This window comes from Labrus mixtus, chromosome 18 (genome assembly GCF_963584025.1).
Source record: "Labrus mixtus chromosome 18, fLabMix1.1, whole genome shotgun sequence".
In the NCBI taxonomy this organism is placed as follows: Eukaryota; Metazoa; Chordata; class Actinopteri; order Labriformes; family Labridae; genus Labrus; species Labrus mixtus.
Genome location: NC_083629.1, coordinates 24,016,701 through 24,033,853, shown reverse-complemented (window position 1 = coordinate 24,033,853; position 17,153 = coordinate 24,016,701). Strand labels below are relative to the sequence as shown.

At 43.0% G+C, this 17,153-nt stretch overlaps 1 protein-coding gene across 4 annotated transcripts in view; it reads right to left on the bottom strand.

The window, feature by feature from the left end:
* slc4a11 (solute carrier family 4 member 11) overlaps positions 1-17,153 on the bottom strand; it is a 94,769-nt gene that overhangs the window by 21,349 nt on the left and 56,267 nt on the right. For all 4 annotated transcript variants that reach the window (XR_009676426.1, XR_009676427.1, XM_061062773.1 and 1 more), the window contains 6 exons: positions 14,253-14,334; positions 13,482-13,605; positions 6,760-6,969; positions 3,863-3,947; positions 2,723-2,848; positions 1,198-1,311 (listed from right to left, as the gene is read on the bottom strand). Coding sequence is in view for 2 of the 4 variants with exons in the window: in XM_061062773.1 (XP_060918756.1) it covers positions 1,198-1,311; positions 2,723-2,848; positions 3,863-3,947; positions 6,760-6,969; positions 13,482-13,605; positions 14,253-14,334 (741 nt within the window). In the remaining 2 variants the exon portion in view is untranslated. The remainder of the gene's footprint in view (positions 1-1,197; positions 1,312-2,722; positions 2,849-3,862; positions 3,948-6,759; positions 6,970-13,481; positions 13,606-14,252; positions 14,335-17,153) is intronic.

Below are 17,153 nucleotides of genomic sequence, written 5' to 3'. Positions count from 1 at the left end.
ACACACACGCACACACACACACACACGCACACACATGCACACACAGCTACACACCAACAAACAAACAAAAGGAAAATGCTTCCATTCAAACATAAAAGGAGAAAAGAATTGTAATGGGTTTTGTTAAAAACCAAAACAATTTAGTTGTAATCTTGAGCAGATTTGAGCGCAGATGAGTTACAACTTTACAAACGGTCCATTGTTCTGCTCAGACAAGCTGCAAGAAATGTACTATAATTATCCCCATGAGAATGTAGCGTAGCCCAATTCTAACCCATTTACTTTAAAGATCACACCACACCACAAACCCAACAAACAGCCTCGGTATTAAAACTACATCCTGGCACCGAGGTCGCTGCTTTTTCCTCGTCACTGCCTGATTCTGCAGCTTCCAGCCGTCGAGATCGTTTAAATTCCTAAACAATGAAAAATTGCTGTTTTGTAAAAAGACATGTTAATGCGCTGAAGGCTGCGTTCACACTGCAAGCCCGATCTTTTAGTTTGACTGTTCATATTACTTTTTTTTCAGCTTTTGTGATATTCACGCTGTCATAAAAAATCTGATCTGGAGCACCAGGTGGCCTAGTGGTTATGTTGTGCACCCCATGTGAAGAAGCAATAGACCTCATCACAGCAGCCGTGGGTTCAAATCCGACCTCGGCCCTTTGCTGCATGTCATCCCCCCCACTCTCTCCTCCTAATGTTTCCCGCCTCTCTTCAGCTGTCCTATCCAATAAAGGCAAAACGGCCCAAAAAATATCTTTAAAAGAAATCTGATCTGAGTCACATTTAGGTCACTTTTACCTGCAGTGTGAAAGCAGCTATAGTCGCTCTGAACTGAAGACAACGTTTCATGTTTGTGTATGTGATGAGCTAGCTGTAGAAAAAAAGCAGTTTTCTACATCCTGACGACTGAATGTATTTGAAGATATGCTCGTTTTGCATCAGGAGCAAACGTGTGAACAAACAGCTGAATTACTCCGGCGGTGTTTTCCGGTGAAAAAAGGAGAGAGCAGATGAGGACGCCGGACTCTGTAGCTGCTGTGCTACACGGTCGGGTGCCTCCTCTTGATTTTTTGACGTAATCTTCTTAGCACTCCACCCAACCCCAGCCCCCTTTTCCAAATCGCCCGTCGGCACAGACTGTGAAAAAGATAAGTGTATTCTGACTGAGCTGACAGACAGGGGGAAGCCTACCGCTGATGAAGATGGCGAGGGGAGCTGTGGTCAGAGGGATGACCAGAGGAGAGCCGGCGAACAGCGAGTAGATGACCCCTCCGATGCTCTGGCCGATGATGGTCTTCCGAACATCTGTGCAGAGAGGACACACGCAGAGAGAACTCAGGAGGAAGTTCTGATGTGATCCAATTAATTTTGCAATTTGCATGAACCTCCGCTGGAGGAAATGTACAGACGCTGGAGTAACTTTCAGATTCACAGAGAATTCTTAAAAGATCCATTTTAAACTCCACTCGTGAACTTTCCCCAACTTTGTGAAGTATTCTTAGTCTTTCTTTGAATGATCTCAGAATAAAACAAATAAATGCACATCTTCTAAATTAATATTAAAAGCCCTTTCTTGTCCTGTTTTTCTACTTGTTAGTTTGATTTTTGTTTTTTACATCTTCATTTTTGCCCTTTTTCTTACTGTATACATATTTTGCCTGTACTGTTTTAAAAAGTGCTGTAAAAAGGATCTTTTCTAGCTTTTCTTCTTTGAATTCTTAGCAGTGTTTTAGGCAAATTTCTGGCAGCAGTGGAGACAAACTGAGTAATCCCACTGTATTTAATGTCAAAGCACATCACAGGAAAAGTTAGTGACTAGTGTTACGGCTGTATGTTTCCCTGTACTGTTTGTCCCTTCTCCCTTCCTGTTGTCTCCAGCCCAGGTGAAACGACTAATTGCACAACGAGGTACACCTGGCCTCAGAGCTTAAAATCCCAGTGCCGGCTGCAGGAAAAGAGGCATTTGGAGTTGGGCTTGCCGTGCCTCTCAGTCAGGGATTGTCTGTTGTGTTTTGTCATATTAGGTTCTCAGTTGAGCTGTCTTATCATTAAGTTTGAGTAATTGTAATAAAGCCCTTCTGTTTGACTTTGTTAAGGTGTTTTAAGTATTTTAATGAATAAATTTGTGGATTGTTGTTGTTAGCCCCATAGGGCTGCCTTATGGTGGGGCGTAACACTAGCTTATGAAAAGAAATTGGACACTAAATATCTTTCTCAGAAGCTGTTGGAGACCAAACCATGGCGCAGAGGAGAGGGAGTTTTGGACCTATATTGATCTGGACTAAAACACTAAATGTCAAATGTGCACACCTCTGTGCTGAGGCTGTAGTCCATCCATCCATCCATAAGAAGGCATTTATTTGCTGACAAATGCACAAATTTGAACATTTATGATGTACAGTTTTGATTCGTTAATTAATTCACCAATTCAGCCTTTAAGTAGACGATCAAACTATGCAACATAAGCAGCAGGTCTGCAGGTAACAGGTCAACTGTAGTCCTGATTAATCATGTCTTGCTTTCTTTTTATAATCTTAAAATATGAGTAAGGGCGTTCATTTTTTACCCTAAAGAGTATTTGTTTTGGACTGCTGCCCTCTGATTTTTACATTTACTGTTCCAGTTCCATCTGTCTTTGCTCCATCTGTGGAGCAAAGACAGATCCGATCCTGGTCGCTGTGAAACCACGACTACAACTAAAAGTAAGTGCCCGTACCTATCTCGCCACGTGTGCTCTCGTCATTGAGGGAGCCGAAAGCGATGGCGGGAAGGAGGATGGCGATGTAGAGGAAGATGGCAGTAGTCATGTACTTCAGCAGAGTCTTATTACTGCCAACGATACCTGAGGGGACACAGACACAAACACGTGAGTCACATTCAACTCATCATGGCGCAGAGGAGGCTCAACACTTTAATTACAAAATGAGAAAAAAACATTTAGAGAGAACATCATTTAGCTCCAGTACTTACACTCAGTAACTATTCTACAAGGTCTAAAGCTACATACATACTGCCCTTTTTTTCTAAAAGTAGGTCCCTGCTTTGTGGCTCCATTTTTTTATCAAAGCAGTTTTAGCTTTCGTCTGAACAATGGAGTAAAACTCATACTGGAATAAAACACTTTAATTGGTCTCTAATTTGATCCGTATGGTTTTGGTCCTGTGACCTTCATCATGTGATCATTCTCTGATGACCCTCACAAGACACTCATATCTTGATTTGGTTCAAGGCCAACAGATATGTTTGGAAATAAGAAACTTGGGCGCTTAGGAGGAGAATCCAATGAGAAAACTACCCCCCACCCCCACCCAAACCCAACACCCATCCCCCCAAAAATCTGCTATTCTATGCTCATTATCACATCTCGAACAAGGTCAACTGAGTCAATAAATCTGTTTTCATTAAGTCTCAAGGAAAAGCTATGAAAAGGTATTTGTAAATTAAAAATGATCCTTGGCAACAGAAAAGCGTTCAGAAGTATTTCTTCCTTTTTCAGATGAAATCAAATTCTCAAGGTCATGTAGCATGTGTTATATGTGCTGATAAAGACAATGACTTGACGAGTCAATAAAAACCACAGTGTGCTGAGATTGCAATGGGAATGTAAAGACCAATGTCCCTGCCTCATGACTTGGGACATTACAACATTATTGGACGCACGGGGGACAGACGGGAGCAGTAAGATATGTGAGAGAGTCATTTGAGCAGGAGACGACCCCGCGGTGTGACACAGATGCAGCACAGATGTGTTTTGAGGCAGAGGGTTGACAGACAAATGAAGTGCTGCCAGAGGCACCCCGGCGTGGCATAATAAGGAGGGTGATTCACTTTCTGTACAACTCCGTGTCCAACCTACCATCTGTGAAGTCAGAGGGGTAGAACGGCAGCCTGCGGCAGAAGTCCTCATAGATCCCCCGGCCGGCTTTGAAGAAATCTTTACACTGTGGACAAAAGGGGGGGGGGGGGGGGGGGGGGGGGGGGGTGCAAGAAAACTGAGTCCAGTAACAGCAGCGTAGTGTTCAAGTGAAGACGTTTTAAGATGCGCAACCTACAGGCAGGGAGAGGGAGCACTACTTCAAATGTGACAGTTGACATCTGTCGCCTTCAAAGAACAAAGTGTGTTCAAACTGTGTTCCTGTTTTTCAGCTCCACTCCTCCATGGTGAGGTAACAGAGCACAAAAAACAAAACAAAAAAGCCAGATGATGTAACACATTTAAAAAATGTTCTTCCGCCCTGCACTCTACTGCGAGCAATCACATATTTAGATTAAACATTTCCCATTTGATGATTCAGCAAAATCACCAGTGATCCCACAGAAGGCTCCCTGTAAGCTGATTTGAATCATCAAATTTAACCACCCCGTCTGAGCAAAAGCTTCAGTTGCATAATCCAAAACAAAGTAAGCAGATCAGCCGGGTGACATTCACATGTACATTTAATAATGATCTGTGTTTTTTCTCAGAATGATCCATGAGTGACAGAGCGATGACAGCAGCAAGAACAGCGAGGAGGATTACGATGTTTGAAAAAAAAAAGGAGTCAGGAAGAGGACGGCAGGGAACAGAGACGGATGATTTAAAAGGAGTCATGATGTGCTTTTTGAAAAGATAATCTACAGCAGCTTTAAAGGAAGAATGTGCGATCCAGTAGATCGCCTCTGAGCACCGGCATGAAACCAAAACAAACTGCTGTTTGGCCACGCCTCCTCCATCCTGAAGCCTCCGCATGTGCTAGCATGCTAATGTTAGCGCTCTTTAGTTAGCTCGTAGCTTCACATTGCATGTAAACTGACACAGAATGAGCGTGATCTAAAAACTCTTACTAACATCCAAATAATCAGTGAGTATGTTCTTCTTCTTCTCTCTAGTTCTTGACTAAAACAGCTTTTATACACAAGGGGAGGAGCCGGCCGTCCCGTCCATGTAAACACGGCTCTGACAACAACACAGCCAGTGGGACTCGAGCTTCTCCCTCATTGTAGACAGTCAGGACTCAGAGACACATCTACACAGGACAGACTGGATTTCTGCTGTATTTATGTCGTACATTCTTCCTTCAGGAAAACAGAGACTGAATGCGCACTATTTACTGAACTTATTAAGGAAATTCTCCAATTATCCAGTGTTTCACTTTCTAGATGAACACAGCATTATGTAATTAAAAAGAACGGCTGGCTGAGTGTGTGAGTAGGAAAAGCCCTAAGGAGAATCACTCCTGCCTCATTTGTCTCCAAAAAAAAAAGAAAAAAGTTTTGACTGTTTTTGGCAGAACAAAGCAATTTACCTCGACGTAAACAACCTGAAAACAAACAACAGCATCCACATTTCTTTTCTTCTCTCCGAGCGGGCTGGCTAGTTCTTTTTTTTTTTTTTATGAAGCCACACATGCTTGTTCAACAAGGACTGTTCATCCATTAAATCCCTATACATCATGGAATCATTTATTATTACAAGGGAGCCAGGGTGTGTGTCTGAGTGTGTGTGTGTGTGTGTGTGTGTGTGTGTGTGTGTGTGTGTGTGTGTGTGTGTGTGTGTGTGTGTGTGTGTGTGCGCGCGTGCGGTCGGATCACCAGCGTTTGGCTCAGGTTCGATAAACAAAAAGTCCCAGAGAGGAATTACTGTCCACCTGTTTGCCATTCGTTCTGAGCGGTCGATGGAGCGAGGCAACGGCAAGGAAAGAACATAAAAACACGACAACAATTTGGCCTCCTTTTTTTTTTTTAAAGGGAAGTGTTGTGTTCCGAGTGTTGTGTTCTTGCGGGTGGTCCGATGTCAATTTCAGATGTGGGAGGAGGCGGGGAAGGCGGGTGGTCTTGCTTCTTTTTTTGGTCTTTTCTCTCTCATTTCATCATTTCCTCTTGATTTCACCTGCCTTCTCCCCGATCCCCTCCCCCCACCTTTACTCTCCTTCTGTCGGTCTATATATCCTGTTTTCACTGAGTGGCACTGAGCCTTTCAAGCCCTGGGATAAACACCTCACAAAATCCTCCAATATATATATAAAAAAAACACACAAGGGGAAATGTCTGGGAGCCGTGGCCTGTCAGCTGCAACATTAGGAGGAGATGTTGGTCCGTGGCATTGAGCAGAGACCCTCTGGAGGTGTGTGTGTGTAGCTAAGGGGTGGGGAGTTCTGACAGGCCTGTGAGAGATGTGAGGTCATTTACCCACTGAGGAGGCCTGGCAGGAGTTGATGCTGATTGATTAGGGGGAAAGAAAAGATGGAAGGAGTCGAGCCGTCCGAGCGTGGCAGAAGAGGAGGTGAAATGGAAGAGCTAAAATAAAAAATGGAAGAAATGTGCCAATGATTGTGCAAAGTTTTATTTCTCCAGAATCACCTAAAGAAATCAAAAGACGAATACATAAATGAAATGTGGGGGAAGTTCAGAAAGTAGAGAACTCCCCAAGCGGACATACATCCATAGATTTTATTTACCCTAAAACTTCAGATAAAAGTCGATCACAAATTAACGCTGGGATCCTTGTAGTAGCTAGATGTGGCTGCATGATTTTACAAATAAACGCTGGTCTCAATTACACTCCCTTACACTCCCATATTGATTAAAAGTCAAGTAAACAACCGGACATCACTCGTTTTCAAGGGTAAAAAAAGTAAATAAAAAGCAAACAAGTTCAATTCCTCATTATCAGGGCACGGGGAGTCGCTCATGGAGCCATCTTATGAATACTGTTGTTTGAAAATGAGGAGAAATGCTCCTGATTGCCAAACAGTGGAAAAAGCTGCGACCCACCTGAAGGGGTTTGTGACTGCGGGGGTCGGTCTCTTCCTTCCCCAGAGCGATGGGCTGCTGGTTGGTCGCCGTCAGCTGGTGCCTCTGGAACACCAGCGCCTCCTTAAACTCCTCCTGCGTCTTCGTCTCCAGCAGCTTCTGCCTGAAGGAAATGTCAGAGAAGAGGGTGGCGAACGTCCTGCCGAGCTCCATCGCTGTCTTGGTGCTTTTCTGTGGGAGGGAAGATGTTTTAATGATTACTTCAATGTAGAGCTTATACCCCTCTCTTATTGTTTTGCTCTTTTATTGTATTTTTTACCTTTTTCTCTCTTCTTTAAGTTTTCTTTTATCTGTATTTTATTGTTTTTATCTCTTCTTAATACTCTAAATTCTTACTGATGTTTAGGTTCTGAAGTTGGTCATGTTTAGGTTCTGATGTTGGTGATGTTAGGGTTCTGAAATTGGTGATGTTTGGGTCCTGAAGTTGGTCATGTTTAGGTTCTGATGTTGGTGATGTTAGGGTTCTGAAATTGGTGATGTTTGGGTTCTGAAGTTGGTCATGTTTAGGTTCTGATGTTGGTGATGTTTAGGTTCTGATGTTGGTGATGTTTAGGTTCTGGTGTGGGTGATGTTAGGGTTCTGATGTTGGTGATGTTTGGGTTCTGATGTTGGTGATGTTAGGGTTCTGATGTTGGTGATGTTTGGGTTCTGATGTTGGTGATGTTTAGGTTCTGATGTTGGTGATGTTAGGGTTCTGAAGTTGGTGATGTTAGGGTTCTGAAGTTGGTGATGTTAGGGTTCTGATGTTGGTGATGTTAGGGTTCTGAAGTTGGTGATGTTAGGGTTCTGATGTTGGTGATGTTTAGGTTCTGATGTTGGTGATGTTTGGGTTCTGAAGTTGGTGATGTTAGGGTTCTGATGTTGGTGATGTTTGGGTTCTGGTGTTGCTGATGTTTGGGTTCTGATGTGGGTGACATTTAGGTTCTGGTGTTGGTGATGTTAGGGTTCTGAAGTTGGTGATGTTAGGGTTCTGATGTTGGTGACATTTAGGTTCTGAAGTTGGTGATGTTTGGGTTCTGATGTTTGTGATGTTTGGGTTCTGATGTTGGTGATGTTTGGGTTCTGATGTTGGTGATGTTAGGGTTCTGAAGTTGGTGATGTTTGGGTTCTGATGTTGGTGATGTTAGGGTTCTGAAGTTGGTGATGTTAGGGTTCTGATGTTGGTGATGTTTGGGTTCTGATGTTGGTGATGTTTGGGTTCTGAAGTTGGTGATGTTAGGGTTCTGATGTTGGTGATGTTTGGGTTCTGGTGTTGCTGATGTTTGGGTTCTGATGTGGGTGACATTTAGGTTCTGGTGTTGGTGATGTTAGGGTTCTGAAGTTGGTGATGTTTGGGTTCTGATGTTGGTGACATTTAGGTTCTGAAGTTGGTGATGTTTGGGTTCTGATGTTTGTGATGTTTGGGTTCTGATGTTGGTGATGTTTGGGTTCTGATGTTGGTGATGTTAGGGTTCTGAAGTTGGTGATGTTTGGGTTCTGATGTTGGTGATGTTAGGGTTCTGAAGTTGGTGATGTTAGGGTTCTGAAGTTGGTGATGTTTGGTTCTGATGTTGGTGATGTTTGGGTTCTGATGTTGGTGATTTTAGGGTTCTGATGTTGGTGATGTTTGGGTTCTGAAGTTGGTGATGTTAGGGTTCTGATGTTGGTGATGTTTGGGTTCTGGTGTTGCTGATGTTTGGGTTCTGATGTGGGTGACATTTAGGTTCTGGTGTTGGTGATGTTAGGGTTCTGAAGTTGGTGATGTTAGGGTTCTGAAGTTGGTGATGTTTGGGTTCTGGTGTTGGTGATGTTAGGGTTCTGAAGTTGGTGATGTTAGGGTTCTGATGTTGGTGATGTTTGGGTTCTGGTGTTGCTGATGTTTGGGTTCTGGTGTTGGTGATGTTTGGGTTCTGAAGTTGGTGATGTTAGGGTTCTGATGTTGGTGATGTTTGGGTTCTGATGTTGGTGATGTTAGGGTTCTGATGTTGGTGATGTTAGGGTTCTGATGTTGGTGATGTTAGGGTTCTGAAGTTGGTGATGTTTGGGTTCTGATGTTGGTGATGTTTGGGTTCTGATGTTGGTGAGGTTTGGGTTCTGATGTTGGTGATGTTTGGGTTCTGATGTTTGTGATGTTTGGGTTCTGATGTTGGTGATGTTAGGGTTCTGATGTTGATTGGGTTTTTGTTTGGGTTCTGATGTTGGTGATGTTTGGGTTTTGAAGTTGGTGATGTTTGGGTTCTGAAGTTGATGATGTTTGGGTTCTGATGTTGGTCGGGTTTCTATTTGGGTTCTTTTACTGTTTGGGTTTTGTTTTGATTGGTCAGGTGTCTCATCTGCGGGTTGCTTTGTTGTTAAATTGCTTCTGTACGTGTAAAAACACTTTGTAAACGCTTCTTTTTAAAAGTACTATACAAATAAAGTTCTTATTAAATATTATCCAGCTTCCTTTACGAGTCAAATGGATCACTCGTCGTTAATCTTTATCATGGAGATGGTAAAAAAAGATACTTCTGCGATATGTTGAAAAACGCTTAGTCTGACCTCATGGCAGCAGTTTCAGCCATTAAAAATAGCCATATAGAAATAATCGATCTTGTTACTAATGAGCTCATTTGCTTTTGTAGGTCATATAAATTCATCAGTATTAATGTCAGTGTATTTCTTAACTGCCTGTAAAGTCCTCATAGAAGCTTTAAAACTTAAACTGATCAAAATGAGAGAAATAATAAGCAAAATGTAGAATAAAAAAATGGGTTTGCTGTCATTTTCAAGTCACATTTTCTTCACACAAGGCTCCAAACCTGCACGGTTTACTGTCACATTCTCCCCTCGAGATGTGAGTTTGATCAAAGGTGGTAAATTTGATGCTGTGTGTGTCGGGGGAGGCTTTTGTCAATAATCCCACATCTGTAACAAATAATGCTGTCACATGTCACAGAGAGATGTTAATAATGGCCTGGCAGCGTGTTGCCAGGGACGCATTGTTATCCAGGTGGTGATGATACCAACAGAGCCGGTACAGAAGCAGCTGCAGCAAACAGAATAACTACAGCTCTTTTTTTCTTCTCCACATTGGAAACTGAATTTCAGCCCGAGCTGAAAAGGCTGAGAGAATGAGTGTTGATTAATCTGAAGAGTGTTTTTTTCTTTTTCTCGTGAGATGGCTCAGGATACCTTATCTTTATCAGCACTCGGTGTGCTCTGAACGGTTGGTGGATTAAGTTGCAAAAGATGTCTGCTAAAGGAGAAGCAGATACAGAACAACTGACAAAGAGTATCAGCAACATCACAAAGCCACCCTGATGTGAAAACAAACATAATGTGATGCTGCTAGATGAAAAACCAGCAAATTCTTGTTGAGGCATTTCCCCGGAAATAATGTCCAGCAATAAGTGATGAAAAACTACCCATATATAAAACATTTTAAAACATTTAACAGGGGAGGTTCTTTGGCTGACTCATTCCCTAGTCGGCTAAAATGATTTCCCAAAGGGGACAATAGAGTGTATCGTATCGTTAAGATGTAATTTGGTTAGCCGAGTGTGGCTAACGTTAGCAGCACTAGTATCACCAGCTTTTGGTCCTTCCTGCAGCTTAACATCCACATGCACATGCTAAATTATGTTACTTCCTGGTCTGTATTCCAGTTTAACCTGACACAGCCCATATACATTACCATCTCTATATTCTATATATAAAATACTGCCATCAAGATGCTATCCGTTTACTGTGCTTGTTTACATCCTGGTAGTAGAGCGGGAAAAGCAGGCTAATTAACCGGAGCTACAGCACTGGCTAGTGGACCGATTAGTTAACTAAACACACACATCCCCACTAGAAAACATTTCCAGCAAACACTGATAAAAGATCTTCTAAGTAACCCAGTTTATCCAACCTTTGCTTTCTCTCCTGAGATGTGAGTGAGCTAGCACTGTCTTAGCTTTTTATACAACTCCAATGAGCCAACCAACATAAAGAGCTAACTCATTAGCTAACTAATTATCCAACTAATAGATATACTAATCATGAATTACCCTGGCTCACTGGCTATATAAATTTTAGCGGCAACCATTGCTTCATTGCATCTCTAAAGCCTTTACCTCTCGTCCAATTATTGCATAACATCAGCGTGTGGAAATATCCTGATAAAGCGCATTTATATAATGATGGAGATATTAACCTCAAAACCAAACATGTATCGCCTGGAAAGCTCTTTTTGAGTCTAATTACCAACATAGATGAGCTACCACAACACATGCTAATTAATTAGCTGACTAAATATAAAGCTTGTGAATAATTCAGCAACTGTAAAAACCTTTTGAATGAACTGTGAAACTTTGAGAGCTCGGCATTTGACAATCTTCCTCTTAGGGTCTACCTTCTCGTTCTACCTTCCACTTCTGCCACCATAAAAACTAAATAACAGCTAAAGTATAATGCTGATCTTACAGCTTCAAAATGGTGGACGAGAAACCAATAGTTGACGATCACGGTGGCTACATCTACTCTTTGTACACAATGAAGGCTTTGAACGGACTGAACATGAAAACCTCACACTTGAGAAGGTTTTTTTTTCCACTGTTTTTTTTTTTTCCACCTCCTCCTGGGACCCGTGGATTCTATTACTGCTATAAATCCGACATCAGCTACCATCCTAAATACAACAGGGACCTGCAGACGTTTCACAACCCACCTTTGAAGCCAACAAAGAATGAGTATTGCACGCTCAGGAGATAGATTTTCATCATGGGATTTATTTAAGTTTTGAAGGTCACTGGTTTGATTAACCAGGGCCGCCCGGGGGAAAACGTGGGAGTAGAAAGTGAGTAACAATGAGCCACCAACTTCAAAGACTGAGGGGCAGCTCGATTAACTAGCATAAGAGGAGTTTCTTTGAGGGGTCGACTGTACAGTGAACGTGTTTACAGACGCTTCCAGGTACGTCTCAATCTGAGTGAATGAGAAACAAGAGGCATTGTTGTAGAAAGGTCACGTCTGTTCAGCGTCGCTCATGCTGGGGTAACTAAGAGGAGAAAAAAAAAAGCCACAAATGCTGTAAAGCTCTCTAAATGGAGGGTGATGGAAGCGGTCCACCCTTACACATGCTAGATTACATACATTTGCCAACCAAAGGAATTCCTATCATCATTATCATCATGCCCCTTCAAAGATTTTTCGCTGGCAGAAGCCAAACCATCAGGGATAATTGAGACATAATGGTGCTTTATGTTTACTTGGAGCTCAGATTAATGTCTCGGAGAATGCTATTAGTGGTCGTGATTGCTGCCTGTAAGACTGGCAAGGAGGCGATGGAAGCTTCGCAGAGGGCATGAACACAAAGTTGGAGTTTATGCTTGGGGGGGAAAAAAAAGAGATAAAAACCAACACAGAAAACATGATGCAGTTGAGCTGAGGTGTCCCTGATTGTCAGGGTCACTCCAACCCTCCTTCAGGGTGATGAAAATGGCGTTCTTAGGTGGGATACCACGTTAAAAAGGAGGGCCCGCTTGAAGAAATCCCATTGGGGGAATCCAGCGGGATTGGCTCAACAATCAGAACCATCTGCCAGACAGGAGAGGGATTTTTGTCTTGTGTGTGTGCAGGTGTGTGTGTGTGTGTGTGTTGAAGGCCTAGGATAAGGCAGCGGAGGACAGCAGGGTCGAGTGGTTTGATGGGAAGTAGAAAAAGAGTTCATTTTTTGATGGGATGGAAGGGTATTACAGGATATGTGGCACACTCTCCGACGGCTTCAGAAAGCTCTCGAGAGCTGGAGAAAACAGCAATCTGGTGCACAACAGTGACCCCGACAGGTTCAGCCAACAGGACACTCGTGCCCACACAGGACACTGAGAGGCTGTTGGATTGAATTCATTACAACAGACATTTGGCAGCTGAGCGGCCGTGTCTTTATTATCCCCTTTAGAAAAATGTGTTAGCTTCAGAAACACTAGAGCTTAACGGAGGGCAGATTTATGCCGTCCAAATATTGACAACTTGACTTTGTGTAGGGGTGAAGAAGGAGGAGAGAGATGAGTGCAGGAGAATGTAAACAGCGGGGTTTCTCTGTGTTTTCTTTACAGTTGAATGTGTTTAAATTAAAGCTCTCAGCGTTCATGCGTTAATCTCGATGCTATTAAGGTCTGTAATTAATTAGTTAATGTTCTTTTTATTGCATTAATCGCGTGCCATTTTGTCTCTTTCAGTGCACTGTAGTTATGCCAACCTTCAATCTACCAGAGGTTCCTTATTTTCTTTCAAAATAAAAGCAGTTTTTTTTTTTACCCAGACAGGAAGTTAAGTATCCTTAAGGCTTAAGACACAACAATATACAAAATAAAAGCATGACAAAAAGTGCTTTGAATTGCAAAATAAAATAATTTCAAACAAAAATATAATCAGAGGGAGATTTCTTTCATTTTCACTTCCAGTCGTTTTCTCTTTCTTTACCTAAAACTGAAAGTCAGGTGTTTAGCTTCAGGTGACTAACTCACCATATGAGCAGTATTTGCGTCCTGCTGCTAAAGCACAAGTAATGGATCATTTGTATACCCCCTCCAGCTCGACGTCAGCTGCTATATTTAGAAGTTTATGCACAAGATGCTTTAAAGTCAGTCACCTGTCATGAGTCCAATTAAGAGCATGGAATAAAATGTGAGCAAATGTAACTGAGTAGTACGGGGGGGGGGGGGGGGGGCGACAGTTACCATTTTGAGCGGGGCCAGTATCAGGATGACATAGCGGACCTCGCAGCAGTTCTCCCCCCAGTTCTGCGGCCTCTCCAGGCGGGAGATGCACACGTGACGCCTCTGGAGATGCTTCACGTTGCAGCTGGAGCAGAGCGAGAGAGAGAGAGAGAGAGAGAGAGCGAGCGAGAGAGAGAGAGAGAGGAGGAGTTTTTTTTTTTTTTCTAAATGTCAACGCTTCACCTCAAAAGCAGCATCCTTAATTTCCAAAGCTTAACCTCTTTTTCTGCAGCAACAGGTATTCAAATGTGCTGGATAAGACACACACACACACACACACACACACACACACACACACACACACACACACACACACACACACACACACACCATACTAGTAGGGGAATATCGGTATATACTTCACAAGTGTGGCCTTGTCTTTCTGGTCATTTTAAAAATACAAAAAAGTAATACACATTTACTTGTGATTTCTTTAACCGTAATATTACTTCAAATGTGTGTTTTTGTTTTTTTTTAAGAGTGGACTTGCAGGCTTGAGAGACACACACACATTCTTACTCATCCTTTATGTGCGATCTCATGTGAACATACACAAGCATACAGAAGAGACCGGGGATGCCACAAAATATCGATATGGCAATGAGTCCTGAGTTGTGTGATTTGCAGTAAATAAAGGGTTGCAGGTGCCAATTTAAAAAAATCTTTAATCTCAAAATCAGTTTAAGTCAGCACGTCACTGTCATGACGCCTCACACACACATTAAGCCTTACAGGATGCAGAGCCATGACTGCTGGTACTGGATCCCGGTGGCGGTGGCCGTCACTCCCTGGATCGTCTCTGACAGCAGGTGGACTGTGAAGGGGGGGGAGAAGTCAACGGTCAGACACAGGTTAACAAAGATCGACCTCCAGCTCAGCCCGCTCCTCTCTCACTCCTATTTTCCTGCTGCACACTGTCGACTTCTCTCCTTTCTATCACACACACCGACCATGCACGTTATTCTTCCCCTGCAGCAGACTGTAATAACCATGAGTGTGTGGGTCTATCTTCATCTCTACATTTACACAGGAGGAGCCAGAAATACTTAAATATTTATCCATTCAGGTCTAACTCCTGCAGGTAACAAGAAACATGACATCCAACAAAACAGTATGAACAATGATGAAATGATCAACGTTACAGCGACATGTTTGGAAGGTCGTAATCTGGAGAGAAAATGTTAGATTTACTGTCGGCCAAACGATCATGAGAAAGGAAGTTAAAGAGCCGGTCATGTTCAGGATTACATCAAAAAATGCAGATTCACCTGCTTGTTTTTTTTTTACATTTATTGTCAATACTTCACAATCTCATGATCATAACCGGCATGCCACTAGATGTTTGTTTTACACATGCATCCATTCATCCATTTTCTCTTCCTGCTCAGCCGAGGTTGGGTCGTGTAGCATCAGGCTAAAGAAATGACTCACTAAGCCTGGGGGATCCTGAGGCGTTCCCAGGCCAGACGGGCCCTCTAACCCCTCCAGCACGCTCTGGGGACTCCTCCCAGTTGGATGTACTGTACACCGTCTTATTTAATATCTCTGCTGAACTGGATTACCGGACCCAACCAAACTCGCTCTATACTGACTGTACTGTTGCTTCAAGTCCTGCAGGTTTTCTCTGAACTTGGAAAATCTGCATTTCACTTTTTCGCTCCAGAAATATGGATTAATTTACAACTCCCTCTCAGGATCTACCCACTTGTTTACTTCCTGCTTACTTCTCAGTTACTAACCACATCTTTTTCCTGGGAGCTCCTGAGCTCTCGTAGGTTACCTCAGGATTGTTGGTGTCCCTATCCCCCTTCCCGCATCTCATCCCATCCCCCCTATCCCATTTTCAAGCCCGGTACAATTTCTGTAGCTGGCTGTTCTTCATCATGCAAAAGATTTCTGCCTCTTGAAAGGAAGTTTTTCTTGCCACTGTAACTTTAGCTAAATGTTGCTATGTGCTACCAATGAGTCAGGTCTTTTACCCGCTTTCTGTAAAGTGTCTCGAGATAATGGTTGTTATGAATTGGTGCTATACAAATAAAGATTGATTGATACTTTGGAAGTGGCTAATGGGCGGGATCCAAAAAAAAAAAGGATAAAATCCAAGAATAGAGGGACGAAAACTTTCATCTCTCTCTATAAAATCTAATTCATCTCTGATGTTTCCTTTTGATTTGGGGTTTTGACGTTTTGGGGGGGGGGCTTTGTTGTTACATTCTTGTGTTGTCAGCCAAATGCCTCAAATGTTCAACGGCTATCTCGAGCCTTTTCTGCCGTGCCAAATCTTCCCCCGATATGATGTCTACATCAGCAGTGTGTAACGAGCTCGCCTTCTGCTCTTTGGACTCCGGCCTGAACTGTGCAAACAACAACAACACACTCATAACGATGTCCATCCAATCCTGAATGACACCAACGCTCATGTCAAGAGATGATTAAAAAAAACACATTTATTTATGCGTTTATCCATGTTTACTCAGGACAAATCATTAAATGTGGGCAACCATGGGCACGGCCGCAACAGCTCGATGCTTTCCTAATGAGAGGAATCTCCCCCTTCCGACGTCTCACGCTGAGAGATGAAATATGAGTGTTTTTTTTGTGGGATTCTTCATTCTTCTGCCGCTCAGATGATCCCCAAAACCCCCTGAAGAAGATTCAACGTGCTTTGGCTCGCAGCGTCCTCTTTGACTCGTGAGCGTGCTCGTATTGAGCGAAATTACAGGGTGGAAATGTTTTGTATCATAAGCAGCGGGGACGATCATTTCCATATCACTCAGATTTTTTTTCCTTGCCAGTGGTTTCCTTTTCTTTCTTTCTTTCTTTCTGTCCGTCTTTGTCTCTCTCTCTTCCATCACTCTCCCTTTTCTCTCTTTTCTGTGCCATGCCGTCTCATCAATAAAGTATCCTCCATTCATGCCAGAAAATGATGGGCGTCACCATGACAACAGTATCACAGTGCTCAAGGAGCGAAGGGAGGACGAGAGAGACAGAGGAATAAGAGAGCGTGCGGATAGACAGCGAGGATGGTTGGAAAGAAAAGGATGAGAAGAAAAACATGTAGGGAAAGTGAATGACAAGGAGGAAGGAGAGTTTGAGAGGAAAAAGGAGAAACACAAGGGAGACACGGAGAGCGAGAGGCAGGAAGACAGAACAAGAAGATAGAGAAAGGACGCGTGCAAGAGGAAAAACGGGAAGAAAAATAGACCGAGGGAATGAAAAGAAATCACACACAACAAAACGTGACAAACGAGAAGGAGGAAAAAAGACGAGTGAGAGAGGGAAGGAGAAGTGCAGGAGATGGACTGGGATTCAATTCAATTAATAGCAGTAAGCCTGACAGCCATGTAATAATCAAAAACCATCCAATTTCTCATTGACGTCAGGGAGAGAGAAGAGGGGAAGAGAAGAGAGAGGGATGCGCGCAACAGAAGAAAAAGATGAAAAGATACAAAGAGGAGATGGAGGTTACAGGAGAGCAAAGTGAACGACGTGTGTCCTCCATACCGACGGAGCAGCTGGCCCGTGTCACACAATCAGAGGGAGAAGAAAAACGTCTGTCGCCGAGCTTTACTATTACAACCTGTTCCAACACTTTTCAGCGACAAATGTCCTTTAAGTGAGAGACTGCGACGA